Source organism: Physcomitrium patens, chromosome 9 (assembly GCF_059467195.1).
Source record: "Physcomitrium patens ecotype Gransden chromosome 9, ASM5946719v1, whole genome shotgun sequence".
In the NCBI taxonomy this organism is placed as follows: domain Eukaryota; kingdom Viridiplantae; phylum Streptophyta; class Bryopsida; order Funariales; family Funariaceae; genus Physcomitrium; species Physcomitrium patens.
This window is the reverse complement of record NC_143418.1, coordinates 355,965-383,394: the sequence shown is the minus strand read 5'-3', so window position 1 is coordinate 383,394 and position 27,430 is coordinate 355,965. Positions and strand designations below refer to the sequence as shown.

At 40.3% G+C, this 27,430-nt stretch overlaps 6 protein-coding genes across 15 annotated transcripts; 4 read left to right on the top strand and 2 right to left on the bottom strand.

Moving 5' to 3' along the window:
* The first annotated feature begins 5,406 nt into the window (after window positions 1–5,406).
* Window positions 5,407–11,026, top strand: LOC112287083 (uncharacterized). 7 transcript variants are annotated; one of them, XM_090252800.1, is made up of 7 exons: window positions 5,710–5,821; window positions 5,983–6,044; window positions 6,236–6,369; window positions 7,833–7,919; window positions 8,212–8,300; window positions 8,461–8,595; window positions 8,779–11,026. In XM_090252800.1, exons 4-7 carry the CDS (start codon window positions 7,852–7,854, stop codon window positions 8,850–8,852), a joined length of 366 nt encoding a protein of 121 aa, XP_090108926.1. In that variant the 5' UTR covers window positions 5,710–5,821; window positions 5,983–6,044; window positions 6,236–6,369; window positions 7,833–7,851; the 3' UTR covers window positions 8,853–11,026. The 7 variants fall into 7 exon arrangements, with proteins under 7 accessions (XP_090108925.1, XP_090108926.1, XP_090108927.1 ...); XM_090252801.1 differs by lacking the exons at window positions 5,710–5,821; window positions 5,983–6,044 and adding an exon at window positions 6,079–6,221 and having other exon boundaries at window positions 6,313–6,369; XM_090252799.1 differs by having other exon boundaries at window positions 5,407–6,423; window positions 8,779–10,954.
* Window positions 11,027–12,247: 1,221 nt separating this feature from the next.
* Window positions 12,248–16,565, bottom strand: LOC112286977 (peroxisomal adenine nucleotide carrier 1). 2 transcript variants are annotated; one of them, XM_090252798.1, is made up of 7 exons: window positions 16,190–16,565; window positions 15,919–16,061; window positions 14,533–14,825; window positions 14,138–14,369; window positions 13,766–13,912; window positions 13,379–13,539; window positions 12,248–13,207 (listed from the first exon to the last, which is right to left on the bottom strand). In XM_090252798.1, the coding sequence occupies exons 3-7, from the start codon at window positions 14,673–14,675 to the stop codon at window positions 12,850–12,852; spliced, it is 1,041 nt and encodes a 346-aa protein (XP_090108924.1). In that variant the 5' UTR covers window positions 14,676–14,825; window positions 15,919–16,061; window positions 16,190–16,565; the 3' UTR covers window positions 12,248–12,849. The 2 variants fall into 2 exon arrangements, 1 of the variants encoding a protein (XP_090108924.1); XR_002971173.3 differs by lacking the exons at window positions 15,919–16,061; window positions 16,190–16,565 and having other exon boundaries at window positions 12,248–12,514; window positions 12,776–13,207; window positions 14,533–14,975.
* On the top strand, window positions 15,124–15,953 carry LOC141045803 (uncharacterized). Its single transcript, XM_073536395.2, has 2 exons — window positions 15,124–15,334; window positions 15,455–15,953. The coding sequence occupies exons 1-2, from the start codon at window positions 15,142–15,144 to the stop codon at window positions 15,538–15,540; spliced, it is 279 nt and encodes a 92-aa protein (XP_073392496.2). The 5' UTR covers window positions 15,124–15,141; the 3' UTR covers window positions 15,541–15,953.
* A 100-nt stretch (window positions 16,566–16,665) lies between the features above and the next one.
* On the top strand, window positions 16,666–18,282 carry LOC112286979 (adrenodoxin-like protein 2, mitochondrial). 2 transcript variants are annotated; one of them, XM_024529505.3, is made up of 2 exons: window positions 16,666–16,800; window positions 17,077–18,282. In XM_024529505.3, exon 2 carries the CDS (start codon window positions 17,165–17,167, stop codon window positions 17,897–17,899), a length of 735 nt encoding a protein of 244 aa, XP_024385273.1. In that variant the 5' UTR covers window positions 16,666–16,800; window positions 17,077–17,164; the 3' UTR covers window positions 17,900–18,282. The 2 variants fall into 2 exon arrangements, with proteins under 2 accessions (XP_024385273.1, XP_024385272.1); XM_024529504.3 differs by having other exon boundaries at window positions 16,686–16,835.
* A 294-nt stretch (window positions 18,283–18,576) lies between these two features.
* LOC112286978 (uncharacterized) lies at window positions 18,577–21,672 on the top strand. Of its 2 annotated transcripts, none has more exons than XM_024529502.3 (7): window positions 18,577–19,596; window positions 19,891–19,929; window positions 20,079–20,177; window positions 20,330–20,444; window positions 20,538–20,859; window positions 20,989–21,043; window positions 21,152–21,672. In XM_024529502.3, the coding sequence occupies exons 1-7, from the start codon at window positions 19,471–19,473 to the stop codon at window positions 21,215–21,217; spliced, it is 822 nt and encodes a 273-aa protein (XP_024385270.1). In that variant the 5' UTR covers window positions 18,577–19,470; the 3' UTR covers window positions 21,218–21,672. The 2 variants fall into 2 exon arrangements, with proteins under 2 accessions (XP_024385270.1, XP_024385271.1); XM_024529503.3 differs by having other exon boundaries at window positions 19,111–19,596; window positions 19,872–19,929.
* Window positions 21,673–22,005: 333 nt separating this feature from the next.
* On the bottom strand, window positions 22,006–25,659 carry LOC112286976 (peptidyl-prolyl cis-trans isomerase CYP38, chloroplastic). The gene is made up of 7 exons (XM_024529499.3): window positions 25,186–25,659; window positions 24,125–24,430; window positions 23,693–23,892; window positions 23,146–23,381; window positions 22,701–22,843; window positions 22,511–22,582; window positions 22,006–22,356 (listed from the first exon to the last, which is right to left on the bottom strand). The coding sequence occupies exons 1-7, from the start codon at window positions 25,369–25,371 to the stop codon at window positions 22,141–22,143; spliced, it is 1,359 nt and encodes a 452-aa protein (XP_024385267.1). The 5' UTR covers window positions 25,372–25,659; the 3' UTR covers window positions 22,006–22,140.
* Window positions 25,660–27,430: the final 1,771 nt, after the last annotated feature.

The following is a 27,430-nucleotide window of genomic DNA, read 5'->3' as shown; positions in this document are numbered from 1 at the left end:
CTAAAGTGTTGCAATGACACTTGCAAATGAAGACTATATGCATCACAATTTCAATTGGCAAATACAAGTAAATTTATCATTTGAACATTTTCTTCTAAATACACATGCATTGGTACTAAATACTTTGGCAATTAACATGCTACTATTGATTAGATAGTAAGCAATGTAAAAAAATAAGTTAGATGATATATCACAATATAGAATTGTAATTATTCAAAAAGATATTTAATATAACAAAGATACCATAATATCCTACTTGATGATATGGCATAGAAGAGAGAAAATTATTTTTGAGCTAATTGGCTCCTATGAAGATAACTACACAAACTTGGAAGCGTTTTGTTACCAAATCAAAGTAGCAAATCTTGGTATCTATATAAAATTGGAAGTTGATGAAGAAAATTACTTTCTTTAATTATTTGTCACCTACAATACATGCTTATATAGCTTGCATCATTGTCAATTTTTCATTAGTATAGGCAACATCCATTTGAAAGAAAAACTATTTTCTATTTCATTTAATAGTGTAAATGTTGAAAATGTCAACAATTGGTTGTGGTTTTTAAATAAGTTGAAGACAAAAATTCTTGCACCTCATCTACTAAATTAAAAACTATTAAAGTTCATATTTATATCTAACTGACAAAAAGGTCTCATTAATGTTGTCAACCATGTATATATATATATATATATATATATATAAAGATATTTTATATTTGCCATTTAGTTGAGTATTTATAATAGTAATTCAAAAATCTAATGCTTCTACTATATCTTTAGGTAATAGTACATGTATTAACTATTTCAGATTTCAACATTGAACTTTTAAAAGTCTGGGTTGTATCCAAAGAAGCTAGAGAGTATTTGATGAGCATTGTATCATAATATTAGGCATTGTCACAGTTTGAAAAAAATTGATTTGGCCATATAACTTCAAATATTGTGGAATCTCTAAACTTGTAGATCTTAAAAGCACATGAAACGATTCTAATTCCAATACTAGAAACAATTTGGAAAAAATTCATGGTAAGATACAATGAGCAATGTATCATTGCCAATATAATTATTAGACTATTATTAATTAATACAAAGCAAGAGATTAAATGATCATAGATATTTGCATGTAGCAATTACATCATTCCTTCATTTTATATTATCTTTGAATGGATATCAAAGTAATCATGTGATATCTTAGATTTACAAAATTATACATATACTTGCAGTTCATAGCAGCGATCTAAAATCTCATGTATGCATGCAATTAGTGCTCTACTAATCATGTCACAATCAATTATCAATTATACTGCTTATTTTTATATTATTCCAGCCCAGCAAGAAATTTATGCAATAGTCATTATTCCAATACCATCCATTGAATATTGGATAGAACCAAACAACAATAGAATTGATATTACACCAATCCTACTATTCTCCACACAATATTGACTTGATTGCCTAAAGAAGCATTGCATCCATATAGAGAATATAGAAATAATCAAAAGAGTGTTTAGATGTAGTTAATGTTAGAATACAAGACATAATTGCCCTTTAATTTATTCCATTGCTTAATTGTTTGATGTTTATACAATGAAAGTACTTAGACAAATTGTCACCAGGTTGTCAATATAGAGTCCCAAAGATATTAAATGCATACTTGAAGAATATAAAATTATCTTTTTTTATAAAGTATATTCAAGCCTTGTACTTTAAAATAAAGATAAAATTTATTTTAGCATAAAAATTTAGATTTTTGAAAATAAAAGTCTTTTTCTTTTTTAAAAAAAAGAACTATAATAACATCTTTTTTATTCTATATAATCATTAATGTAATCTTATCAAAATTGAATTATTTTTTTATGTTGTCTTAAGAAATTAATCTGATTTAAAAAATAAATAAATAAATAAATAAATAAAACTACATATAGGATATTGTTAATTTAACCACAACTTCCTATCCATCATCATTTTTCTTAAGTTTTTTTTATTTTTTTATTATGATCAAAAGATATGTTAATATGTCCAATATATATTGAACCATGATAGAATGGATGTGGCAAAAATTGCTAAAAAAAAAAAAAAAAATTGACTAAAATTATTATGGTATAGTTGCAAAAACTTTAGTGGCATTGCCAATATTCTATAAATATATCTTTGTCTAAAAAGGTATAACAAAAAAATCATATTTAACTAATAAAAAATCTTAAATTTTCTTTAAATTATTTTAAAAAATAAGAAATCACATATTGAAAAGATTAATTAATTTTTAAAATTAAATAAAATTTGGTCTTATTTTTTCTAAATTTATATATAAATTTTAAAGACATTTGTGTCAAAAGAAAAAATTTAGAGGTGATAGTCTATTTTATTTGTATAAGAAAATAAAACAGATAAATACATTCTTATTCTATATATATATATATATATATATATATTTGTGGTTGAAATTCTAGCTGTTTAGATAAACTGTGTACAATCCATATAATTTAGTTATAGTGTAACATTACATTTAAAACTATTACTTTTTCTATCAAAATAGCTTATGTAAAAACACTTATTTTACATTTTTTTACAACTTGTTGGAATCCATCAAAAAATCGAATTCAATTGAGAGTTTCAATTCTTCTTAGAAATTGAGAAAATCTTACTGATAAAGGAGATTTTTCTTTATGAAAGAGTTTTTTTTTAAATCGTAAAAAATAAGTACATGCCAATAGATTTGAGGCAGAATATCCAATGTACTCATAGACAATGTTGACTGTCAAAAAATTTATAAAGCCAAAAAAAAAAAGCTTTGAACCAAGATTTGCATTAAATTTTACTTTACTTTATTCTATTATATTGAAAAGAATCTAAAGTCTTTAATGAGAATAACATATTATCAAAATATTAAGATGTAATTGATATATATATATATATATATATATAAAGAAATTTATATAATAAATAAACATACTGCATAAATGCAAGTCAATGTTACAACTACTATTAGAATCAGTTGGAAATATTATAAATGTAAATCAACTAGATTCTGAAAACAATATTTGTTTTTAAAGTAAATAGAACAAGGAGGATTTAGAAACAAAAAATTATTATTATATAATATTTTATTTTAATTCTTAAAGAATATGAAATGATTAAAAGTTGATTCTTTAATTAAATTAGTGTACATACACTTTAGGTAAAAGTATACATTAAAATCATTTTATCTGGGTGGATAAAAAAAAAACTGAATATGGATATTAAGACTTAGTAGAGAGAAACAAACTTAATAGATTTCTTCAGGGTATACTTGTTATGGAAGAATGAAGTGATGGAATAAATGCATAAAATTTACATTATATAATCTGGTAGATATTAAGGTGTAGGAATTATAAACTCATATTTTTAAAGGAGGAAAATAAAATTCCAGTTAGGCAAGATTCATGATTTTTTAGAGTAAATTAATTTATTAATAATGTGAGAATAACATATTAGATTACAACCAAATCAATCTAATAAGGAATTATAGTTTTTGAATTTTAAATAGAAATCAACTAAGTAGTAGCTTAAACCAAAAGCTTATAAAATCGCATATTTTAAGTAAAATTAAAAGTGAAAATTTTCATATTAAATAAAAAATAAATAAAATATATTTTTAGAAATCAATGTAAATTAAATTTAAAATACATAAATAAATAAGTTAAAGAGTTTAAAATGATGAATTTACTGATTACCACAAAACATTGTTTACTAGGTTCATTTTTATTTTTATTTGTTTGTTTTTTTAGTTCTCATAACACAATTTCATGAGAGCCTTGCTACAAACTTTTAAGTGTGTATTTTTATAGTACTCTGTAAGTTTTTAGAGCATCTAGTGAAATATCTTTAGATTATAAAATTACAGATGTGAAGATTTAAAGCACAAGTTTAGAATATATTTTCATTTTTTTTCTTACTTTTTTTTTTTTTTTTTTTTTTTTTTTTGTTGAAATAACTCAGCAGCAAAAATGTGTTACAAACAGACAATTATTTTTACTTTTATATGAATATATGATATACATATCAACATAGATAATATGTCCAATGTTGTTAATGTAACTCTACCAACAATTATTCCAAGGTGCATCAAGTCCTAGTTAATATTAAAATTACAGTGTTTTAAAAAAATTGTTAAGATATTTTATCTGCTAGAAACTTAATTCAATTTATAAATTTTATGAAGTATTTATTATGCCAAAATAAAAATTAGGTTTTTACTTTACTTGTAAATATCAATACAATTACTACTATCATTAAAATTTACATTAAATATTCAACAGAAGACTGTGTTTTTACATCACAATTACTAATACAAGTACCGAACTAACAACCAAATCATAGCAAACCCCTAATTGCGAGGCACACAGCTCACAAAATAAGGCAAACTCAGTATCACAGTACCATCGGATTCACAAGCAAACTTCAGAAGAAGGAAATGCAATCTGAACACTTAGTTATGAAGAAACGAATACTGGCAAAACAAAACGAACTCTTACATCACGCAATTCAGAGGCTGTCAGTAGTCTCTGCAAAACTACATCTAGGAGGGGATAAGCTGCAGGCTGATGTGGGTCTTGATACTAACTTATATGCAGTAAAGCAGGATTTCTGTTGTGGCTTTAATCGTTGCATGTGAGTTGTGTTCATGTGAAGCGTGGAAGCCATGAAGGCACAACTTCCAATATAGACGAACATGGTGGAGGGGGGACTAGAATGCATGGTTCTCGTGAGTGCTTTTTTGTTGATGTTCGGGGAAGTCGAAGGACTCACAGGTAGTGGTGGTGGTAGGTCGGAGGCGGTGCTGGCCCTGGCTATCGACGACGTTTGGGGTGTGTCGAAGGGGGGAACACTAGCTTCGTCACTGTTGCACCTTTGCCATGTTGGTCACGCTAGAGTCCTAGTGTTGAGAAGCTATTCGCGGGGTGGTTTGCCATATCTACTACGCAAGATGCCGCTCATCATTCTGGATGCGATACCTGAGAGTACACTCGCTGGCACTGTGGCCACTGTTATTCCACATCGCTGATCTTCTCACGCTGATGTCTACAGTGGCAGCCTCGACTGAATTCGGAGATTCCATTTCTCTTCTCAAGTACCCAGCTGGAAAGAAGGCGATATGATATTCGGTCCCTGCGCAAGCATGATAGCGTGTCCCCTTAACGTTGCCAACCATGAGAATGGAAGATAAATCCGTGAGAAAGGACATTGACTTCATGGATGCTTTTTCGTGCAAAGCCTATTTCATGAACAATGAATATTCGAGAATTCTGCTGGAAGTCTAAGTTTAGACATCTGCGTCATCTTTAGGCCAGAGAATTCGATGCTACATGGTACCAGAAGCAAGTAGAAAATCGCCCTCGGAACAGAACCAATAATATGTGGTTCGATTATGTCCATTTCTGTCGTTTGTGTCCAGAGCGAGGAATCTTTCTATGCTTCTCGCGCAAATTCTTGCTGAACTGCAAGTATTCTGGGATCACCAAGCTTGCAGATGCTTATCGCGGTGGTGCGGGAAGTTAGATGGGACTAAACTAGCTGCAGAAGGCGACACGTGGAGTCTAATTCGACAGGAGGCAATGATTTTTCGAGGCCGAATCCGAGAAGCGGATGTTCTTGAGCAGTTCGGAAACTCTAATGTGCACATGGGGATCACGAAGAGGCGAATCCTCCACTCCAGAGGATGCACCAGTAACCATACATCGAAGCCGAAGTTAGGATTTGCATGCACGGGATTTCGTAAACTTCGATTCTCTTCAGCTTCCGGATCTGTATGATCGATAGCAATCGACGACCATATTTGGCTGTCCGTCCGTGGACCCTGGTTGACTTTCTTATTTGACAGTAAATGGTCTAAAAATACGTAGTTCTAGATACACCACAATCAAATCAGTGCTAAAAATGTTCCTTTTCGTCTTGAAAAAGCAATCTTGGCCTTAGCAAACACGAGATATGGGCTATGTGCAGATTATTTCTGGGGCAACGGGATTCTCTGCATTCGCCATCCTGTGCAGAGCACAGAGCAGTGCGTGAGTCTCATCGTCCTCTTTCTTCAACCTGAACCCCCTTTCGACCCTCTGCGCATGGTCATCGAGTTGAAGTCGTAGTAGAGCTAAAAGTCAATCTTTACTGGACCTCGTTGTGTGCATGCTACGTGCGTCAAACGTAGCAACTGCAATCGTCATCTAACCTTCGCTAGAAACGTGGTGAGTATTTTCAGCTCCAATCAAGAGTCCTTGCAACTTACGGATGCAGATTTATATTCGATTCGAACACATATGACATCGTGCATTGCAGCCGTTGGCATCAGCTAGAACGATGATGGGAGCTTCATCGCACGTCTTACTGGTCAAGGTACAAGTTCAAGCAACATCTCACACGTATAGAGTGCGTTGTGCCACTCCTAAGGTGTTTCACTTTGTCTACTACATAGTCACCTGCGATCTGGTCATTCTTGAACTAGTGTTTTAGAAGGAGCGAAAGCACCGACGCCTAGCTTTTGTTCTTTCTGCTTGAGCGTTTTATATTCAGGGTGTCCAGGCACAGTGTGATAATTCTCACCTTCGTATTAGTCTAAACTTGCACCCGAGTAAGCCTTAAATCTTTATGAGAAACATACGACTGCAGCAGGTCTGGAACTTACATTGAGCATCAGTTGTATTTATAACTTCCTTGCTTGTCAACCTGGGTGGACAAACGTCCATCAAGTAGTGGCTGTCGTGGGTTCAACTCTCTGAGAACTAGTAATTACCACTTTGTAGACACGCCAAGCAGGTATGCATATGCTTGACTTGCACCATAGCATAGATATATATATATATATATATATATATAATCAAAACCATTAGAGTTCGCAATAGCCACAACTATCTGGTCAACTTGCTCCATGAAGACAGAACACCTTGAGATTCAGTGCCTAAAGCACTACTTTAGACTCGGTAATTCATTAAGGAGAGATGCAGCCTGAGCTTGTTTATAGGACTTATCTGATGCTGGACAGCTCGTTGTTTCACTTATCCTGGTTAGGTTTGATACTAGCGGCTGCATCCTCTCGTGTGGACCTTAATCCTTAGATCGCTTCCCCGATCAAGCGCTTCATCTCTGGAAGAACCTTTTAGTGGGGGCTGTTGGCACCAGTACTCTGAGCAGATTTCCAATTTGTTTCTGTGTAGCTTTCCCCGTCCACACTGCGATGAGTAGTTGATACAGTAGGGAAACGTCAGTGGTAGCCATCCGCAAGCGCCCGTTTCACCAGTGATGTTGGTTGTTGAGGTGATAGGTCTACTAGATCTGGCAGATTAGGTTGTTGATCTGGTTTCCTGATCTATCGAAATACGGATTTAACACAAGCTCATCTCACGAAGGGCCAAAATTTAACAAAATTCCGTGGGGCGAATTGTTAAATTTTTTCTTGAGTTGAACTGCAGAAATTAGTCTATGAACTTACAAGGGCCCCTAAAACTGATACAACGCAGAAATATTCTGTGGGACTTAGGGAAGCTGAACTTACTACATGGGACGAACATCATATCACATAGAGAAAGCTCATCGTATTGAATTCTAAGTGTTTCCTGACTAGTGGACTGAGGTCTCAAGCAGTGTAAAGTTCTAAGAGACATGATTAGAGTTGTCGGTTGATTAAATATAGAATCCAAACTGACTGAAATAGAATATCTCTTAATACAAATTGGATGTTCACACACAATTACAGAGATTTTAGCTTATAAAGTTTTGGAGGAAATGTTCGATTTGTGGAATAGACGTTGGAATCCAGGTTTTTTTTATTAATGCTCACAAAGACATCTAATCTGTCGCAGAATCAAAGGCGAACTTTCCATGTGCGTAGGAGCATCATCTGGAGATTTGAAGTCAGACGCTGGGCGCTTAGATTTGACTGGCCTGATGTGAGTTGCATGCGCAAGTCCAAAATATGAGATAGACGTGAAATTAGAAATTCAAAAGCGAATTTTAATTGCTTATGAGGAGATCTCATCCCAGGTTTTGAACTCTTATCTCAGAACATACAATTTCCAATCGCCCTGTGACAGACTTCATAGGTGATCGCATGCAACTGAACCTTTCCATCATAATCGTCACTGATTCATCCTGAACTACTAGCCAGATTAGATTTCCAGGCTCTGATTAATTACTCGGCGCCTCTCTTTCTCTTCCTCCCCCTCTCAATGTACTGCTTAGGTCTTCCAAGGCAAGCAACGATCTGCATCAACTGCTTGAAATTTGTCGGAGCAACTTGTTACAGCTTTTTGTCATGCCCAAGTTTCGAGGTATTAATGCTCAAGCCCTGCTAACATCCGCATGCACAGTTTAGGTTGAACACTGCGAAGAGCTCCTCAGTATGTATTACGTGGACGCTCAAGAAGTATGTTCAAGAGTTGTTGTTCGAAGGTTGTGAACCTTTGTTTCGATGGACTGGTCCCGCTGCAGTTGCGACGTTAGTATCATCTTGGTCAGAGGGTTTTCAGGCACGGTTGTGCCAAGAACACAATTCAGCATACATCGATAAACCCCACACTGAAAGTGTAGACCTTATGCTTTATAGAATTGGAGGCAACAAACAAGGTGATGTTCACACAGTCCATGAACTTCTAGCTTTTGAGTCATAAGGAGAGTCACCACAATCTCTCTCCCGACTAAAGAAAATGTAGGAAAGTACTACTTCAATAAGGTTTCCAATAGCTATGCATCCTAATACACTGCTCGGACTATTTACACGCCATGGACCATGCTATGATGGCTTTGCAGCTGCAGGAGAATTTCCGTGCTCAAATTCTGGCTACATTTTCTCAGCACATGAGACAGAATATTTCTGGGGATGAGCTCTTTCCTGATAGATGTTCAGGTTCGTAAACGAGAAGGCTATTTTTCCTAAAAATTAAGTTCCTATTGCCTGCTGCACTGAGTGTGAGCTGCACTGAGTGTGAGCCTGATGGACGCATTCGTTACTGTGCTGTGCGGACGTAAAATTTCGCGAAGTCTCAGAAAGGTAGCGGCGGCAAGGAAGCAGCAAATTCTATCATGACTCGTCCTCCAGACCACGGCAGAATAATCTCATTTGCGACGACTTCGTACAATGGGCGCTCTGGGATAACGCGCGGGGGTCGCAGTGGAGCGTTATCAGGGCGGTGGTTTACTTCCTGTGCGGGAGGGTCAATCGCTCCCGGGGCGCCGTTGTTTGAATGAACCAAACGTTCTCCGTGTGGCATTTCCTGCTCCCTGAAATCAACTCGGCCGTTTGGCAGGTGGTTATTCAAGTGATCCAGCTCAGGGGATGGAGGCTGTCGGTGCTGGCGTTGACGTTGGCTTTGGCGCTCCAGCTCGTGTTCATCGCCGATCTCCTCTCCAACGACTCTTCCTCCCAGCTCCTCGATCGGGGCCCCAAACGCCGCCATCTTGTGAGAGAGTTGTGATCGACGCTCCCGCCACAAACGCTAATGTGAGATGGGATTCCTGCAAGTGCTTCTGCAATTGAGACGAACTACCATGGAACTCACCCTAACCCCTGATTAGTGAGGAACTACACTCGGCTGTGCACCAATATCTTGCTGGTTAGTCGGCAAAGAAAAATTCAATACTAACACGATAGCCGTCTTCCACCTCTGTACAACACACTTACAATCGGCCCGTCATGCTATCGTCAGGGAACCTCCATTGAATGTTCCCTAGCAAAAACACAGCATAGTCACCTTCACGACGAGGTACCTATTTTGGGTCGGCCCTACCCCCAGCCATACACCCCCCCCCCCTTCCGCATTCAGGGTTTCCTTGCTGTCGTAATGTTTTTAGTTTTTTAGATTGTATACTTGTATTTTAAAACTACTCCTACTCCAGAAGTGAAAATTTTCATTGTTGTTTCTGAGAATAATAATTTAAAAGCTATAATAGTACCGCCAGGAAAAGAGAGAACCAGTAACGAAAGATAAGTGTTCTGCTGCAGAATTTCAGAATGGAAATCGCATTTTAGAAGAAGATGGTAGTGGTTGCAGGGTTGAATGTTTCCTAGCCATTCTGATTACCGGCAGCTCTAAGGAGGACATACACTTGACGAGTGGCATCATCGATTTTCATTAATTAATTATAGTTAATATTATTTTTTGTTCCTGTTTCCGGAGACAGAACCTCTAGAATAGGCCACAAAAGGTTGCAGTCAACTGATAAGAGACTGAATGACATCAGTCACGGCGGGGGAGGGATCTGCACGACATTCAAGACAACCCCATCTTCAGAGTCATAACGGAATAAGAGGCCTCACCGACGGGGCGTTGCAAGCACAAGAACTAACCGATAAAGGAGGGAAAGTCGCGGTCAGATAATTCGTGCTTCGTCAGCCAGGCATGCACCCACCCTGAGGCTACGTCGCAATTCGAGTTTTTTGCATCTGCAAGTTGATAACCCAGCAGGGAGAGTAGCGGCACATCGTGGCGCTGGAGCATTCAACGCAGCAGACAAGACCGAGACCTACATCGTTGCGATTGTATCACGCACCGCGACTTCGTCTCTTCCGCGGCGCTTCTTCGGTCGACCCGATCCATCTCCGACGAGCTCGGACTAAACATCTAGACTCCTGATCGCACTTTGCACGCACATCTAGAGCAATCAGTGCATCACCTCGCCGCACGATCTAGCGCGGTTGCGACTGCAAGTGCGATAAAGGAATCTTTTTTGCGATAGATCTCAGTGTGGTGGGATCTAGAGTGCCATGCAAAGTCTGCACGTCTGGAATTCTTTATCTGGGCGCAGATAGATGAGTAACACGATCCTGTAATCACGATGTGGAGCCAGTGGGGCCATGAACCGATCAACGCACGCCGAATGCATCGATCTGATATCCGACCTCCGCAACGAGTGCTCCCGGTCTTCATTGGCTTACTATCCTTCATATCAGTGCACAATTGTGCATTATTTTCCTGCTCTTTGTCTTGAGGTTGTGTCAACACTGTGATTTTGTCTGCCTTCTTATGTATGTATTTATTTATTTATATTGTTGTGTTTCCATGGGGTATCGGTTGCACTTTCGTGTTTCTGCTTTGACTCTCGTGGTTCTTGTGTACTTAACCTACCAGGGACTCAGTTTTGTTGCTTTGAAGATCAGATATGGCCTTTCTTTTGAATATCTTCATTTGTTATTTTTTTTAATTTTTTTGTCTTGAACCTTCTTTTGGTTGTTGACATGGGTTTGTTGTAGTTGATTCTTTAAGTTTTTTTGCATAAAGATATATATATATATATATATATAGTCAAGGGTGCTTGTACCTCGTTTTTATCACCTGTGTGAAACACGTACATATGTAGAAAGATCTGGACAATTTACAAAGCTTTTCAGTAAAATCTTGCTGTGCTTAGTATTTAGAATCGACTAATGAGATCTAGAATTTGATATACTTTGTTTCTCTTCTATTTATATTGCAAGAGAAAATCACTTTCAGTTCATTAAATTGTAAGAACAACATAGTCAAAATTTTATAAAAATAAAATATCTCAATACATTTAAAAAATTTAAATCAAATTATAAAATATTTTTAAAATATATTATGTATATATAAATATACTGTAAATTAACTAACTTTTTTTTTAATTAAATCACTAGACTTTAATACATCATTGTTTATGGAATAAAGATTTTATTATAAACTCTTATTTTTATATCAAAATCTAAAGAATAATATTTAATTTTATATTTATAAAAAATATATATTAGAAACATTTTTATAGATGGTTTTAAAATAAGCATATTTAGAATAAATTTTAAAAGTAGTGTTCTGATTTCTAAAAATTTCCTAAAGACTACTTAGTAGCCAAATGTTCAAGAATACAAATATTTCTTCAATTATTCTAATTGTGTGTCTATATATTTTGACTTTATCTTTCTTGTAATTTTTTTAGTATTCTAGCTACTATATTTACTTTATCTTGATGTCAAATTATACTTTTATAAAGTCATCTAATAGTTTTGTTGGAATTCCTTAATAAAGCCTTTCCTTTTTTTATAGTGGAATAAAATATGGTGAGTGATTCATTTGATTCTCTTCACAAACATGATTTTTTCCGTTAATGTTTTCTATTGTTGTGTCTTGTGAAATATACAATTATTTAAAAAAAAATTGGTCGAAAATACAAGTATTTCAGGAATTCTTTTTTGTAAAAGTAAAGATTAAAATAACTAAAATATTATTTTATGCCTTGTTTGAAAAAATAGAACTCAACACAAAAAAAATTACTCAAAAAATAGATGTATTCACGTCGACAAAATGGATTACAACTTTATGAGGATAGTTCATCATTTTCTAGTACAAAAGTAGCCTTTTGTCTCTCTTTCTAAACAACATATTTTTACATATATGTATGTAAATGTATCTTCCAGTGAACTGTTCTAGTGAACTGGACTTCAAGATGTTCCAGTGTTTTGCCATGTTTCATTCAAAAACGAGGATCAACGTTTGAATTCTGGGGCTCCACATGAGTTGGAATTTATCCCTGGTTTCTGATGATATGACAAGGCTTTATTAAGGAATTCCAACAAAACTAACAGGTTTCGTGAATATGAGCTTGAAAGGTAACTCAGAGCAGTTTCTCACAGCATGAATTAAGAGGAGGACTATTCTTGCGACTTTAAATAAGCAATTAATGATGGAGTTTGGAGTCTTTTTTGTTACGAAATCCAAATCTTGCAAACAGCAGTGACCCAGGGATCTGGGTCGTTTACAAATTCAAACATGAGCTTCAGAGTGCAGTGAGTCCTAACCTTCTCTTGCCAGAGTGGCTACAAGCCATGACAGCCGCATTGAGATGGAATCTCCATTCTTCAACCAACCCCTTTCAAGAAACTTGAGAGTTAAAGGCCGCCCCTGTAACAGCAATGAGTCTAACAATAGAGCCAAGTTTGAGTTGCTGCACCTTCAGCTTGCTCCGAAGGCTCCACTCACGAAGCAGAACCATAAACTGCCAAGTAACTTGAGAGGCTTTCTCCTTGATCATGAGCATTAACGCAGCACCGAGAATCGTTTTGAGGATTTGTGCCTGAAGACCCTGGTAGAAACCTGAAGGTCCTTGATGCTGCCAGATTGCTATGGCTGCTGGGAGAAGCCTGGTAGGCGCCTCTTTCCGTGTCCTAGATCCTTGCACGAGTAGCTCCTGGTCCTCTTCTTGTTCAGCAGCTTGGATTACCGTCTTGACTCTGCAAAGGATCAATTTCGTTATGAATTTCTCTCGTCTAAATACACTCTGTTGTTGAAGCAAGCTCAAGTCACGCAAGCAAGCCATCACCACATCTAAGTCGGTCCGCTCAAGATTTGCAAGAGACAATTTGGAGTGTTTATTTTTATTTTTTTTTTGAAGCGAGGTGTACCTAATTGCAGGGTATGTAAGCACGGTGGCACAAGTTTTTGAAAAGGCTCCCAATGCAAAAGCTCGAAAGGCTGACAAAACCACCGGTGCCTCCTCACCAGGCTGTTTTGAACGGCCGCTTGACCTCAACAAACGTCTTTTTGTTTGTTCAAATACGGTATACTGTAAATGTCAAAGAGAGATTTCTCAACTTCGTTGAATTGTGAACATTAAAATTTGAACATGGCTTACACTTGAGCACTTCTTTCCTAAAATTACGTTTCTGAAAGACTCTTGAAACAGCCATAACTTGATTAACTTGATCAGGTAATTCGATGTTAAACTACTCATAGATGCATTGACACAGCACAACTAACAAGAAACATAAATCTGGTACAAATCAAAGCACCTGAATGGCTGGGTTGCATGTCAGCAACAGTGACACTCCAATGCCCACATAAGCTTCCTTCCAGCTTCGCCCAGTCATCATGGAAAGTAACCCTCTTGACTTTCCAAACGAGCTGGTCTGCATCTGGGATGAAGCCGTGTCCAAGGGCTTCAAGCGTTCAAGTTGTGAAGTCAGTGAGGACGCACAAACTACACTGACATAGTAAAGGGTTCACAAGTTCCCATCCACTCTAATACATGCAACAGGAACAGAACAAAACAGATAAGTAGAGTCCCCAACCTACAGAAAGTGACTTTCTGCACCGCCAACAACAAACGAAAACAAAGAAACATCTCATATTATCTCCATACAAATGACACAAAGGCCACTCACCTGAGTCACTAAGACGGTGCAAGCACCAGCAAACACACCAACAGCAAGATTCGCTCCTGTTCCCATGTGATTCAATTTTGCCCAACGGAGGTAAAGCTGCCTGAAGAAGCTGTAGCCATAAAAGTATAGAAATTGGGAGATGACGGATTGCAAGTTCTTTGTACCCAAACCTTGATATAACGACAGGAGCTGGCGCTTCGCAATGGCCTCCCGCAAAACATCCAGAAGAGAGCTTCACAATTTACGAAACAAGCTTGAATGTCATATTGCACTCGAGACTTGCTCAAAAATGTACTGGAAGTAAAAAGCCGTCAAGGCTTGCTCGCAAATATGCTTAGAAACGCACCAGGGAGCGAGAGAGAGAGAGAGAGAGAGAGAGAGAGCGAGCTGAATACCGATACTTCCGTAACGAATTTGAGCGCAATTCAGCTTGATACTTGGTCTTGCATGTGTCCAATGGATACAGGATCGTGGTTGACACTAAACCTCCCACCGCACCCGAGGTAGCCTCAACAAGGCTCTCAAAGTCGATCCCCATAGCTACTCCTAACCCTAACCCTGCCCAATCCCTCAACTATCGAAGCCTTTCCCACAAAAATCCCTTCCTGCACTCATTCAATCTTCAAACCAAGTGAAGGAAGGCCCTGAAGCATAATTCGCAATTCATTTCCACAAGTCCAAGTGACGCCTGTGAATCCAAGCCACAATAAGCGAGATCATGCATTCGACTCTACAAAGAAACCATCGCCAAACCCATTCCGTTTACCTTGACCTAAGAAAAATGAACAATCAACCCACAATCTTTGTCCAAGAGACGCACAACTATCCAAACAGACACTCCATCGAACACCCCAACAATGACGTGGCAGGTACTTCCTGACATGAACCCTTTTCGATGTAAACAAGAGTCATTCATCGACACTCTCCACACCTATCGAGCACTAACTCAAGGATTTGTGAAGAGTTTTTTTCCTAAACTAAGGAATTGTCAGTTGAAGGCGAAAATGGAGAAGGGGAAAGATGTTTTCCAAACGCCAGAGACGGCAGTGGGCAAGTCAAAGGTTAGGTTAGTCCCAGATGTCTACTTTCTGCCCCGCCGATCCATCCCTAGAACCATCGCCTTGTATACTTTCCTCACTGCGGCGGGCATAGGAGCGGGGATGTTGGTGGAGCAATGGATCAAGCAGCAAGTCGAGAGTACGTGAACTTTTCTCCTTCTTTCTCCCAACTTCTTCGTGTGTTGTTTTTGTTTTCATCATTTTTTTTTTATCTGTGGATATCTGACTACGGCATGTTCCTTGTTGTTAACGTATGCAGATGATACAGCCATCTTGTGGCGCAAGGAGGAGTCCGAAGTTAAGAAAACTGACCCTGCTCCGACATCCTCAAATCCTAAAACCTAGGGCACGTCTCCAGTGGCCTTGTAGGCGCTCTTGTAGAAATAGAAAGCCGATAAGCATTGAAGCTGGGAAGTTGATGATGAGAGTCCAGATTTTGTTCTTCAGAGTTGCTAGCAGGATATGGTGAGAACAAGGGGCTGCTGAGAGATTCGTTGTCATTACTGATCTTAAGCATCACCTTAGTAATTTAGCTACTAAATTTTAGACCACAACGAATGGTTGCTGGCGGCCTTCTAAGCCGAGAACCTGTTGTGTTATCACGACGAAGGACCCTGCCTTTTTAAGTTTCTCCTCCTGCTTATTATATTCCCGGCAGCAGTTTCTCACGCTGGCGATTGATTTCAAGAGAGATAACTCTTAGCAGTCAAGGCTGTTGTTTACCTTGGTCACTAATCCGAATCTTTGCTTTAAAATCATTTGCTTTTCCAAGTGGGCATCGCCGCAAAAGCCTTGATCAACTTTAGTGAATGCGGAGCTAGGGCATAACTCGCTGACGTCGATGTGTTCACCTTTGTCACTATCTTCTGATTTCAAGTCCACATTCTGGCTAAGAAAAAATCTTTAAGCATGGGCGAACCAGCAGATGGCAACATTAGAATACAGGACACGAGGAATTTGATGAGTTCAAATGTCAGCGTGCTCGACATCTTACCGCAATTGTGTCAGGAGACCACAACATGATCTCTTTGCAGAGCAACACCGAGCGAATGCACATTGGCTCACAAATATTCAATTCCATTGATCACACAAAAACCATCAGTTAGAGACTGAGTGTTTGGAGTTTTCACAAACGCCCCTGTCCCTCCACCCGACGCTGCCAACTGGTTTGGCCCCGCCGTCTGCACTGCACCGGCAATCACCTTTAAAAAAAATGACTACAGATGCTTCGTGGGTCGATTGATCTGCCGAAGGATACCTAGCTCATCTTGCAGAAACGAGTGTTGCGAATAGGACTGTCGCCGATGCTCATGAATGCGAGGTGAATTTGCCACTCAGCAGTCGCAAGCACCTTACCAGTATGAACGGTGGAAGTGGCCTTTGCGTGGCCTCGGGAGTGACCAGGGACGATAACCAGGGAGAACTCATTAGAATATTCTCAGTTCATCCAATCAAATGCCATAAAACCTAAAACCCTAGCTTTAGGGTCTAAATGCTTGCAAAGGCTTCAGGCCATGGTCTTGCCACAACCTTCAGCAAACTTCATGACCCAACGCCCGATGACGCTCCTCCTTTGTGGGTTCTGGCTCTAGGGTTCGCTCTCTGGTTAGCACGTTGTTCTCGTTTGAGGTCTTCATCAGGTTCGCTCTGAAATTACTGCTGTTTGATAGCATTGTATTCTGGTAGCGGTTTCCTCATCTGAATATGGCTTGTGCCTTGTTGGATTGTCATTGTCATGGAGATGTACCCCTGTTTTCGTTAAAAAAAAATCTTTGATTTTCACTACTGCCCGTTGAAGAACTTAACGTTTGGTCCTCTCCTTTCAACCCTCTGATCAATCAGTATTCACTCACGAACGTAATTTTTGCCAACCGCGTGCAGACCCCAACGCCCTCTGCTGTGAACCCGAACCTATTTGTTGGAGCTTGTACCTCAGCGGTCCATGAGTTGCTCTAATTAGGGTTTCAAAATGAGGGGATTGAGAGTAGCAACAGGGTTGGCAGCTCGATTGCTACAGCATGGAAGAGTTGCGGAATTGAGGACGGGTTCAGTAGGGATTTTCAGGTCACTTGTCTGCAACAATCCGAGCGCAACATATGACAGCTCTTTAAATTCTAGGGTTTCGGATACGTGCGGCTTTTCTTCTAGAGTGTCTATTCAGGGCAGCTCTTGTGCTCCTCGGCACGAACCCGGTTTCGTTTCGAACGTCTCTTTGGGGGCTTCGGGAGAAATCGTTGAACCTAACAAATTTATACTTTCATATCTGGGCTCTTCTCAGTTGTTTCCACCGGGAAGGTCGAATGGGTTCTCGACTTCAGCAGCTGCGACGCCAGAAGCGGACGCGGAGAAGATTTCAGTTACATTTGTGAACAAAGACGGCGAGGAAACAGAGATCAAGGTTCCGGTAGGTATGTCGATGCTGGAAGCTGCACATGAGAATGACATTGAACTTGAAGGTGCTTGTGAGGGATCGTTGGCATGTTCCACTTGTCATGTGATCATCACAGACGAGGAGCTATACAACAAACTTCCAGAGCCTACAGACGAAGAGAATGATATGTTGGATCTTGCGTTTGGCTTGACGGAGACTTCCCGATTAGGATGCCAAGTGATTGCTAAGCCTGAGCTGGATGGTTTGCGGCTTGCTCTCCCTGCCGCTACCCGCAATTTTGCAGTTGATGGTCATGTTCCGAAGCCACACTAACTGGAACACTGCTGCAATGTCACAGCAGGATGGATTTCTGCTGTGCAAATCCTCCAAAGGAAGTTGCAGGCTTATCTTCTAATCTGCGTCTTAGGTTCGGATTTACTCCTCTGTGATTATCGATAGCCTTTCTCGATGTTTCTCCTTGGCGATGACTCCTTCCTTTTTCCCGTTCCTTTCTTGCACCTGGAGCAAGTTGCGTTCCTTGCAGGTCCTTGGGCGCGACAGAGCATGCAATTAGAATCCTCTTAAAATATTTGAGATTGATTCAGCTGGAAGCTGAAGCTGAATGTCATAAGATCCATTGTTCCACTGAATTGGGTATGTGTTGTCAGTGACTTATTAAGTCGCTTGATGGCATTGCAAATCTTCTTCACCCCTGAGACGTGTGATTCTGTACAAGGGTATGAGTTGTCTCGTCTCCTCTGAATGTCAATGAGCGTGAAACTTCTGGCTCGGTGCTCTTTTGTGTTTCTGCTTATATTCTTCTTAGTTCAAGGCTCTTCCCAGAATTGCTTAACGAGCCCTCTGCAATGGATCCAATAATGGTAGCTCTCATCTTCACTGCCGATCCCAGATACTCGTTATTTCGAACAGTTCTTTCAAAACTGTTCGCCCCCATACATCGCTTTATTGCCGAGAATGGGTTTTCTTACTGACTGAGTTGACACGACGACCACATGAGACAACTGCTATGCCCATGGAGCGTTGACTCATGTCGGTATTTTTGAAGGATGGACATCGAAGATCTATTCTCCATCAATCCAAACAATTTAATTTTATGGGCTTGAATGAGTGGAATGTGCTGCAAACATGGTACCGTAGATTTGATCATGAGAACGACTAATTGCGACAACACTGTTCAGTGAATCAAGAATGCTCTACAACAGTAGTCAGCGAGAGTATTTCAACTGCACCATGAAATGCATCAAACTTGCAATTCTGCCAGTTTTTGATAATCATGCGAGTAGTGAATCAACTCAGTTTTATTCTGTTGTTTTTCTATGTATGTGGGGGTAAGGGTCTCTAAGTTAAAAAAAATGTATCCTCATTCTCTAAATGAAAGCCCCTGGATGTGAATGATTCAACGGATGTAACCCCCACGAAACTGGCCCCTCTTTTTCATTTTCTATTCTAACAGAGCAGAATTAGCAAGCTTGCCGGTCAGGGGGCCCTCGAGGCCTGTCGACACATGATTGCCTCCGAATTGCGGTGTCAGGAAAATTTCTCTCCCTAAACCGAATGGAACCGAATTCGGCTACAACACCGATGAGTTTGGCATTGCGGCACAGCATACTCAACAATTGAGTGTGCAGGCTTGGAACTGCATTTGCGAAAACCTTGAATTGTGGCGGCCAAGTCTGCAATCGACTTGGGCGCCTCGAAAACTACCTCAAGGCTCTCATGTAGAGGAGATTGAGCTCTTGGATTGTAGCTCTGAGGGAAATCCCGTGATGCTTCGGTGATGGTGAGCATTTAGGTTTTTTGCTCGTGGGTTAGGGCAAGGGTAGGGTGGGATATGTGGCCCTGGTGGTGGTGGTGGTGGCGGCAGCGGTAAGGAGTTGGTGGCTATGGCGTGGGTAGTGGCCCGAGGAGGAAGTGGGTGCGGTTCGTTACTTGCGTCTGTTGGGATCCGGGTGGCCTTGATCCACGGGTCGCCTTGTTGCAATGAGAAATGGGACAGCAAGTGGAAATCCGTTAAGCGTCCTCTCCTTCCTTGACCAATTTGAGTCCTGATAGGATTCTAGATGGACATTGATCTGGTGTGGAGGCTTTTTTAAGAATGTGACTTAAGTTTTAATTTGTAGAAGGATTCTGTGTTGGGCTGACGATTCTGGTGTTGTCTAAACACTTCGATTTTCTCTTCAGAGTCAGAGACGATATTGTTTGTTTATTTTAATTTTTGGGTTTTTTGATGAGAGATGAGACGATCAGTACCATGGATAACGGCGTTTGACTGAAGGGGTTACAGATGGATGGCTGTTGTGCAGATGGCGTATGGGTACATGGATGTAGACGCCTCCCTCAAGGTACTGTGATTTCATCGTAGTTCCTAGGTCTTTGCTGCACTTGCAATAATCTGTGACGGCCCCGAATGTAGTTGATTGAATTATGTGATTACACCCCGAACCTGTTAAGCGAGTTCCACTTAAATATTTCCTTGTTGAACACTTTGCAGCGGCACCGGACGTACGTGAAGCGACAGAGGCGTGCAGCTGGTAAACGTGATTTGCTCCAATGGCGGTCTGTAGAGATGCACGCAGATGAGTACAGGGAGGTGAGTTTAGTGGCCTTCTTTTGAGCCCTAGCAACTTGTATGCACAATCATTCCTGTAATAGACGGGCAGGTTCTGTAGTTCATAACTCTCGTGCATAAAATTGGGGCTTCCAAATTGATTCTTACGAGGATTATTTACACGCTGGTCTTAGGCTCAAGAACGGAGGAAGCAAAAGGCCGAATCCACCCAGAAACCTCACACAACTTCTTCAGGGTATTCTCGCCGATTTGAGAATGAATGGCGAGCATTTGAGAAGAAGTACCAGGGCAAGGATTCTCCACCCTAATCCCTGTTTTGTCATACTGCACTTTTCTTATTTGTAATAGCTCTGACATTTTCTGTTGGGATAATCATTGCAGCAAGATATGAATATCGATGTAAGCAAGAATCTTACGCACGAAGAGAGAGAGCAGCTGATGATGATCCCACGGTTGGGGCAACGGGGCAAACGGACAACCGAGGGGACGGTGAATCCGAGAGTGCTAGATACAGACGACAGTTTTGGAGCAATACCTGGCGAGGCTTTGGAGGCGGGGCAGATTGGAATTTTGGTGCAAACCCCAGCTGGGAAACACCTTACCAAGGAAGGGATTCCAATAAAACGGTTGGATCGCCTGCAGATAGATTAGTGCTTGGCTTGTCGCCAGTAGGTCCATTGTCACTAGAAGAACTGAAAATTGCGTAAGTTTTACATGCCTTTTTGGTTTGCTTGAACCGAACTGTTAGAATTCTACCATGTGGGGTACGATGCTTCTACGTGTTTCGGTACACCTGCTTGACTTTGAAGCATCTTTGTGGGGTTTGGCACAGGTTTCGTCAGTGTGCTCTCTCATGGCATCCAGATCGACACGATGGTCATCTGAAGGTATTGTCAAATCAATTCTTGATAAGCACTTTCATTGAGATTCATTTCCTTTCTCAGGATCGTTGTGTACATCTCGACGATACTAATGTATAGGTTACACTTTTGTAGCATGAGGCTGAGGCGAAATTTAAGCGTGTGGGCGATGCTTACCGTACTTTGCGAGGACTTCTTTAGGCAACCCAGAAAGTCGAATCAAAGTTAGCAATTGCAAGCGAAGTGGTTTTCTCATTGGAGCACCACGAATGAAGTGTCACATTCTTTGGAAACTGACTGGAGCAAGAGGTCCAGCTAATTTCTGTCGATTTACGTCACCTTTTAATGCTTCTGGAGCATTATGCATTTTTGTATGCATTTCACTCTAGCGTTTTGGTGGATATCCCTAATCCAAGAACAAAATTGAGCATGATGAAGACACGAACTATAGAAGCCAGTTCGTACTTGGTCAATCGGTTGGAGTAGGGTCTGCATTTGTAGTTTTGAATTCTTTTCAGAAGACAATTTTGATAATCCCGTTCAAGCCCTTTACAGCAGGGGATAGGGCAGTACAAGGTTCCAGCTCTACGATTGATATGGAATGATTTTCATGATTTTTATCAATGGAGCTGGATTACCATACTCTTGAAACTAAACTCTGCAAATCTGGTCTGCATACTTACTGGTGCTTCTTTGTACATGCTGTCACCAATTCTATTTTGACATTGGACTTTGAACATGAAACTAGTCAGTTGTTCTTGCACTGGGAGCAGTAAATCGAATTAAGTTTATCGAGAAAACTTAAAAATGTAGCGTTCAGTGTCTGGAATATGTTGGCACATGAAACGAGTATGTGAACAAATAGATCACAGGCAATTGTTCCTTCTTATCGTTCTAATCCATGGACTCCCTGCTTTCATAGCCACTCTCTCCCTGTTTCACCATTATCAGTTCTCCTGAGAAATTAGGGACTACAATTCCTGTACATATCTTGTAAAGAATCTTGCAACGTTTTATTACACAAGATTGTACTCCAACAAAGAAAGAAGACAAATGGAAGAGTTAGTTTTTTGTCTTCACAAGAATGGGTCTATGACTACAGGAGGTGCCCAGGCAGCACCTACTTAGTAACTTGGGTTTACTAAGTTCTCCAAGCCATTGACTACACGAATGCTTTCAATCACGTCACCAACCTTAAAATCGGCTAGCAACTCTTCGTTCTCAGTCACATAACCAAACACTGTGTAACGACCATCAAGGATGTTAGCGCTGCTGGGTGTTAACTCGCTCTCCTTCAGGAGCCAAAACACTTGACTGGATCCAGAGTCGTTATCGAATTCCTGCAATAAACAAGGCAATTCATCGGAATCTGCAATCGCGAAAACTTGCACATGTTCCCAACTCCACTAATGTTACTTTCCCATTTCAGAGGTTCAGGAGTTGATAATGAGGACAAGATGGTTTGCTATGATCCAAGACGAAGGGAATTCTAACCTCCCGGGCCATTGCCATGGTACCGAACGCGTTGAAGGGCAGTGTTGTTGTTGCCTTGTACTTGCCAAGCTCCTGCAATAAGACGAATCAAAGAACAAAAGTGAACCAATTAAAATCCTTATTTATCACTCCATTCCAGGAGAAAAATCCTTCTAACTTGAGGAAGATACGTAATTACAAGGATTCATACCTCAAGCGTGGCACCGTAGATGGGCTCTTTCTCGCCGTCCACCATGATCTCCAATGGAACAGTTCGCACTTTGCCAGTAGCTGGATCCACAAAACCATCAGCGGGTCCCTCGGGGTCTCCAGTTTGTACCACAAATCCATCCGCTGAAACAGACCAAGACAGTTGATAAATATTACAAGGGCCACACAAACCTGAAATCACAGTTAAGCTGCTCATGGATCTGTACAGGGACCAAACACCTTGACGGTGCAAAACGACCCAAGGGTCAGGTTAGAACATCCGAGTTGCAATACTTAAGGATAATAATAAGGACAGAATCAATACGAAGAAAGAAAAAATAAACAAAAGACCTTTCCAATACCCCCCCCCCCCCTTGCTCCCTGTAAAATATAAAAAGATGGGCTGAAGGGAATTATTGATCTTCGGAATGATGTGCATCACTCACCTCGTTGAATTTCCATGCCATCGTAAAATTTGCGCTGGACAAGATCAACGAAGTTGCCAGCAGTGACTGGGGCATTGTAACCATCCACTACGATCTGGAGAACCGCATCTTTCACATTCGGGTTGTCTTTAACGTTAACTTTCATTTCCAGAGTAGCTCGTCCCTTAAGAAGAGGTCTGTTGGCAAACTCCTCCGGTATCTCAAATGGAAATTTTGATACCATGGCCTCCTCAATGCTGTGCACGAGGCATCACAGACAACCATAAGGACGCTTAGCGAATATAGCACGACAGCGAGGGAGAATCTTGGATAATGGTCTTCTGAGTTCCAACTACATAAATTTGAAAACGAGAATAACTGTCCTTGACTAATAAATACTGAAGGGAAGGTACTCGAACTTTCTGGTTGACTGTTACACAAAGTTTTTAGCAGAAAGGATCAAAGAAACCAATGAGACATTTTAATTAAACGTTGGTGGCTGGTTTACACGTGCAAGTCTGAAAAGCCAATGTTGCAAGGATTATGAGATGTTAGGATCAGCACTTACTTGCCCACCAGACGGAGAAGCTCCTTCTGCTTGGGGAAAACAGTACTTCGATCCTTAGTCTCCAACTGCTTTTGATAGTCTTGAAGTCCGTCTTCAAGACTGCTCAGAAGCTGCTCAGCCTCCTGTTTTTTTGCGGGGGCTATGTCTGCTAAGATTTGCGCCTTGTTCTGATTAAATACACGTGCAGCCTGCCGTACGCTCTGCACCATTACTCACGACTGTACTTTCGTCAGTGTGCAACCTTATTCATATCAATACGGTAAAGGACGTGAGACCCAATGCCTTGCCTGTGATGTGTAACCAATGTTATAGAGAACTCCCTATTCATGCTGAGAAGCATCTAATCTGGAACCAAAAGAAAGCATAGAAGACAAATTTTTGGTTGGAAAAGAAGCAATAATTTGATGCAATAGGAATTCAAAGCAACCATACCCGTTCTACTGGCCCAAGCGCTTTCTCGCCTGGAACCTTCATCTCTTCGGTAATCTCTTCAAGGGATTTCTGCACCTCTTTGATAGGTTTATTCTGAATGGGAAGAGCATACCGAAGCAGTGCATTGGCGTCCTTGATGGGAGGACCCGAAATCAAGACACTCAGTTCAGAGATAGCTGGACCCCTTTGGAAGGCAACATCAGAAGCTGTTGCAGACAAGGGCGTGAGCAATGCAGCTGTAACAGCCACGCACGTAGCGCATGTCTGGAGAATTTTCGTGAGAACGTTGGGTGAGACTTCGTGATCCTGGAAAAGTATACTCATCGTGTCAGTTATTTGAATACACGGTATCGTCCATCTACACCTGGATCCATCAGCCATCACATCTAGAAACAATCCAATGTTTTACCAAGTACGACTGATAGCACAGCGTCCATGGTGTTACTTGCTGAAAAGCACTACCATAGGATCACGAAAACCTTAACATAGTCCCATCAACAAATTTAAAAAGCATTAATTATTCCCGGGGTGTGATCAATTGTACAAGATCAGGGATTGTTCCATTGAGTAAAGTCTAAGTAGGAAGAGAAAATCTACACAACGATGTACTGAGTGAACATTGAGAATAGCCCCGATGTGCACGCAAATTCCTATTAACTCGAAGGAGGTGACCAGGAATGAAGCTGTCCAACTCGACATCGGTAGTCACAAAATGTCGCTAAGTTCAGCTACCATTCAGAGTCTCGAGTTTGACTCACACCTCCTACACCCTAAGTTTTTAAATCCACTAAATAATTTCACTACCAATGAGGTCACATGGATGTTCCCCCTGAAGAGCTTAGAATTCTGAACTTCTGTTGTACAGAAATTCAGAATTGTATTGCAAATGGCATCCACATAATGAAGGTCACAGAATTGATCTAGAAGGCCACACCCTACGAACATGTGAGCACATTGCGATCCTCTGCGAAAGCTGAACCCCACGTTGGTGCGCCATAGAGATTGAAGTTCGAAGTTAATCCTATTGGCATTTCATTAGGAGAAGAATTATTTAAACCCACCTTGGAATTCATATCCGAGGAGGCGCGAATGGACAACGATCGTCGCGTACCAACTACGCCGATGCTTCGGTGCCTGCATTGCGCTCCAAACAATCCTTCCTTGTGGAACCCAGCTGATCCGAGCCGGCTGGTCGAGGCCGTGGCCAGCGACCCCTGGGCTGCTTGCAGCACTGTAGAAACCACCATCTCGACCCACCACTCAAGACAAATCCTAAAAATATTCCCTCCACACAGCGACTACTCACTTACACTAACAAAATCAATTCTCCCACAGAATCCTTTCAGACGCTTCCGGATTTCGCTCATTCCAGAGACTGCATCGGAACATGGGATTTAGACGACCCCAAGTGTGCGCCACGAATACTCTGCGCAGGGGGAATCGATGTGACAGCGGGTTGGATGCAAACTAGTGAGAGATGCGTCGACAAATTTGGCACAGATAGGGTCGCATTCCTGCGATCTCTCAACATTGTCACGAGACAGTGTGCGAAGAGAGGCAGGAACTGATGAACCAGTGGGGGTAGATTGACACCGGCTTGGGAGGTCGCCCGGTCACCCAGTCCCATTCTCAACCTAAACAGATAATGAGTTGTAAGTTGGACCAATGGTTCGATGCCGCATGGCAGATTTTTGCCACATCATCTCCGGAAGCATCAGGGTGGTACCAGAAAGTCCCTTTCCAGAACAATCCTTCTCTTCGAACAAAGTTCCCCAACAAAGGAGCCATTATGTGATTTATATATATATATATATATATACTTCAAGAGCCTATTCCATAGCTTACAAGCAGAGGTTTTCTTCCTACAGCATTACACGTTACAAAAAAACTCAATGTGATAACTCGATAATGCAGTATCTGTTGTGGATTATCGGCATGTCAAATGAGCATACCCTTACTAGCTAGGTCAGTCGACCTTCTTCGTCTGGAAATCGTTTGCTTGGTTGCGAATTGGACGTTAACCAGGAAGCATTCTACCTCGGATACTGCACCACGAATGCAAATACTGCAACGAGGTGGGCACACAACAAAAACAGAAAAAAAGAAAGCCCAGTGAAGATATCACAGTTTCTGATTGAGGCTGCTGCAGAGGAGTCTCGATGCATGTTCGGATTAGGGCAACGATGTGTTGTTGTGCACTTTCCCCGATCATGTAAGAGGAGTAAGAATTGCAAATGATGGTTGCTGTGTCTTTTTGATACAAAAACCTTTGAGTTGCAGGTTTGCTTGCAGGCAGAGGCCACTGAGAGCGGATCTCTTAGCTTATCCATTAGGATTTTCTATGGCATTTATGAGGGGTTCAAGTGGAGGCACTGCCTTGTTTTCTTGCTGCAAAGTGCAACTGGGTACATCATGTTGCTTTTTGTTATCTTTTTTTTGTTCCGCATATTTGGGTTCATTTGTGACTAGTTTATGAATGTGGGTACCTGAGAAATTGGTCGGAGACTTCTATTACAGCAGCAACAGCATCAAGGCAGGTTAATGAGAATTATACGGTGCTTAGTTTTTGTAGTGCAGTGTGTGGAGTCATGAATGTGGTGTAAATGTAAATGAAAGCGAAACATTTAATGACGTGCATAATTAAGCATTTCAATAAGTCATCCTGTACATTAATACTGGTTTTAATTTTGTTTTACAGCTCCAAGTGTTGTAGTCATATTTAGATAATGATTGCCATGTAATTGTGTGCATCAAATTTCTTTTGATTGTTACCTAAGTAATAATTCTATGCATTGTTAATGCCATTATATATTTGTTGTACCATGTTGATAATGAATAGCAAAAATCATCATAGTAAAATTATTTGTGACTTTTTCTTTCTTTCTTTCTTTCTTTCTTTTTTTTTTTTTTTTACTTGTTGAAATAATTCTTGTTAACAATAATTTTGTAGTATTGTGTTATAAATTGTAACTTTGTGTGTATATATACAGGGAATTGCTACAGCAACACCCTCATATTGTTAAAGCCACATCCCCAAAGGTGTTGTGGTTGCATGCATTGCAACTCCTTTTGATATTATACTTCACAATTCCTTTTGGAAAACTTTAGAGAAGGTTGGACAATGTAGTGATTTGCATTTGGATGGAGGAAGCATCAAAAGTGAAAATTTAATGTGTATGCACAAGTGGAGAGCCACAAAGGAGAGGAGGACTAGACACAAATAAAGAGTAGGAAGAGAGAGCTAGAGTAGACATAAGAGGAGAGTTGGTGGAGAAGAGAGCCACAGTAGAGGAGAGCTGCAAGAGA